Genomic DNA, 2267 nt, shown 5'->3' on the forward strand with positions numbered 1-2267 from the left:
TTAGTTTTTTAAGGAACCTCCATACTGTTCTCCATAGTGGCTGCACCAATTTACATGCCCACCAACAGTGTAGGAGGCTTCCTTTTTCTCCACACCCTCTCCAGCATTTATTATTTGTAGACATTTTTTTTTTTTTGCTGCATTGGGTCTCCATTGCTGTGCGTGGGCTTTCTCTAGTTGCGGCTGTCGGGGGCTACTCTTCGTTGCACTGCGCGCGCTTCTCATTGCGGTGGCTTCTCTTGTTGCAGAGCATGGGCTCTTGGCACACAGGCTTCAGTAGTTGTGGCATGCGGGCTCAGTAGTTGTGGTTCACGGGCTTGGTTGCTCTGTGGCACGTGGGATCTTTCCGGACCAGTGATTGAACCTGTGTCCCCTGCATTGGCAGACGGATTCTCAACCACTGCGCCCCTGGGGAAGTCCCTATTATTTGTAGACTTTTTAATGATGGACATTCTGACCGCTGTGAGGTGATACCTCATTGTCGTTTTGATTTGCATTTCTCTAGTAATTAGCGATATTGAGCATCTTTTCATGTGCCTGTTGGCCATCTGCATGTCTTCTTTGGAGAAATGTCTACCTAAATGATTTTATAATAAGCATATATTGTAGTTGAAAAAAATACAAAATCTCTAAGCATCCAGAACTGTAAATACACAGTGATTCCAGTTTTGTTTCCCTGCTTTAAATACACATGCACATACATTTGCTGTTCAAAAATACACCTGAAGGAAACCATGAAAATGTTCACAGTGGTTCTCTGTAGGTGGTGAGATTGTGAAGGGTATTTTTTTTGTCATTTCATGAACTTCTGTAACTGCACAACTTATTCAGTGACAATGTTTTATTTCTATCAATACAAAAAACAATGTTTTAGAATAAAAAAATGCAACAGAGATATTTGATCTTTGCTAGAATGGAGGAAAACCTGGCACACAAAATAAGATTCACCAGATGGACCATCTACACTAAATTTGAGACTCCTATGTAGTTGGATTAACTCCCAAAGCATCAGGTATGTGCCAGCCGCACTGTGGAGGAGTGTGGCCTTGCTTCGCATGTGCCGTAGACGATGGGGTCGAGCATGGGAGCGAGGCCCACATATAGCACAGAAAGAACCCGGTCTCTCAAGCCAGAGTGTGAAGAGCTGGGAAGGATGCAGTGGAGGACTGAAGTGATGTAGAAAATACAGACCATGGTGATGTGAGCGCCACGGGTAGAAAAGGCTTTTCTTCGGCCCTCGGCAGAGTGAGTCCTGAAAACCGCAGCGACAACATGTATATAGGAGCTCACAACCAGGGCACAGGGTGCAAGAGCCACCAGAAAACCGAAGAAGAGCAGGGCAAGTTCATTGGCCCACGTGGTGGAGCAAGAGAGTTTGAGCAGTGGAGGGAGGTCACAAGAGAAGTGGGTGATAAGGCGGGGTCCACAGAACTTGAGGAGAGCCGCAAGGATGGTGTGGGTGAGGGCACTGGTCAAAGCAAGCAGGCAGGAGATTGAAGCCAGTCCTGTCTGGGTCCTTTGGCCCATGAGGACTAGGTAGCGCAGTGGCTGGCAGATGGCTGCGTAGTGGTCATAGGCCGTGGCTGTGCACAGGCAGCACTCCCAGGGAGCCAGGAAGTGGAGAAAGAATATCTGGGTGAGACAAGCATGACGGGGCATGACCCGCACTGGTGCCAGCAGATGTACTAGAATCTGGGGCACCGTGGTGGAGATATAGGCAGTATCCAGCAGCGAGAGGTTGGCCAGGAAGAAATACATGGGAATGTGGAGTCAGAAGTTCCCAGCCGCAGCCACTATGTAGAGCAGCAGAAAGCTGGCGAAGAGCAAAGCCTCAACTCCTGTGTCCCATTCCCCAGCTGGGTGGAACCACGCACGGAAACTCGCACCTGTGGAGTCCAACTCAGAGTCACATGAGGGTTTAAGTTTGGAGTTTCAATTTACAAAAGGGAGTGGTGGTGAGGGAAGAGACAAAGAAGGTTGGTTTCAGGCTTAAGGGAATAAAACTCAGAATTGGAAGAATGCAGTTAGGCTCAGGAGACCGGCAGTAAAGGAGAGGCCAGCAGAATGGAAACCCCATCAGTCCTCACACCAAGAGGAGGTGCACAGACCTTGAAGTCACAGTACATGCACATCCTATGAGAATATCAAAGGCAGTCCCTCAGAAACTTCTACCTGAGTAAGTGGCCCTGCACCTTGTAATTACCTGAAATTGTCCCATCACCAACCCAACAGAACCCCTACTCAGGATCAGTGATGAGATCAGGTCC

General features: G+C 48.2%; 1 protein-coding gene across 1 annotated transcript; it reads right to left on the reverse strand.

Annotated features, from left to right (window-relative positions):
* Nucleotides 1-1008: 1008 nt before the first annotated feature.
* Nucleotides 1009-1764, reverse strand: LOC309978676 (olfactory receptor 3A1-like; the record flags this gene model as incomplete). Its single annotated transcript, XM_082865177.1, has 1 exon — nt 1009-1764. A coding segment is annotated over one exon (756 nt), but the record flags the coding sequence as incomplete, so codon positions are not given.
* Between the last annotated feature and the right edge of the window lie 503 nt (nt 1765-2267).

Source organism: Leucopleurus acutus (assembly GCF_964270905.1).
Source record: "Leucopleurus acutus genome assembly, chromosome: X".
Lineage (NCBI taxonomy): Eukaryota > Metazoa > Chordata > Mammalia > Artiodactyla > Delphinidae > Leucopleurus > Leucopleurus acutus.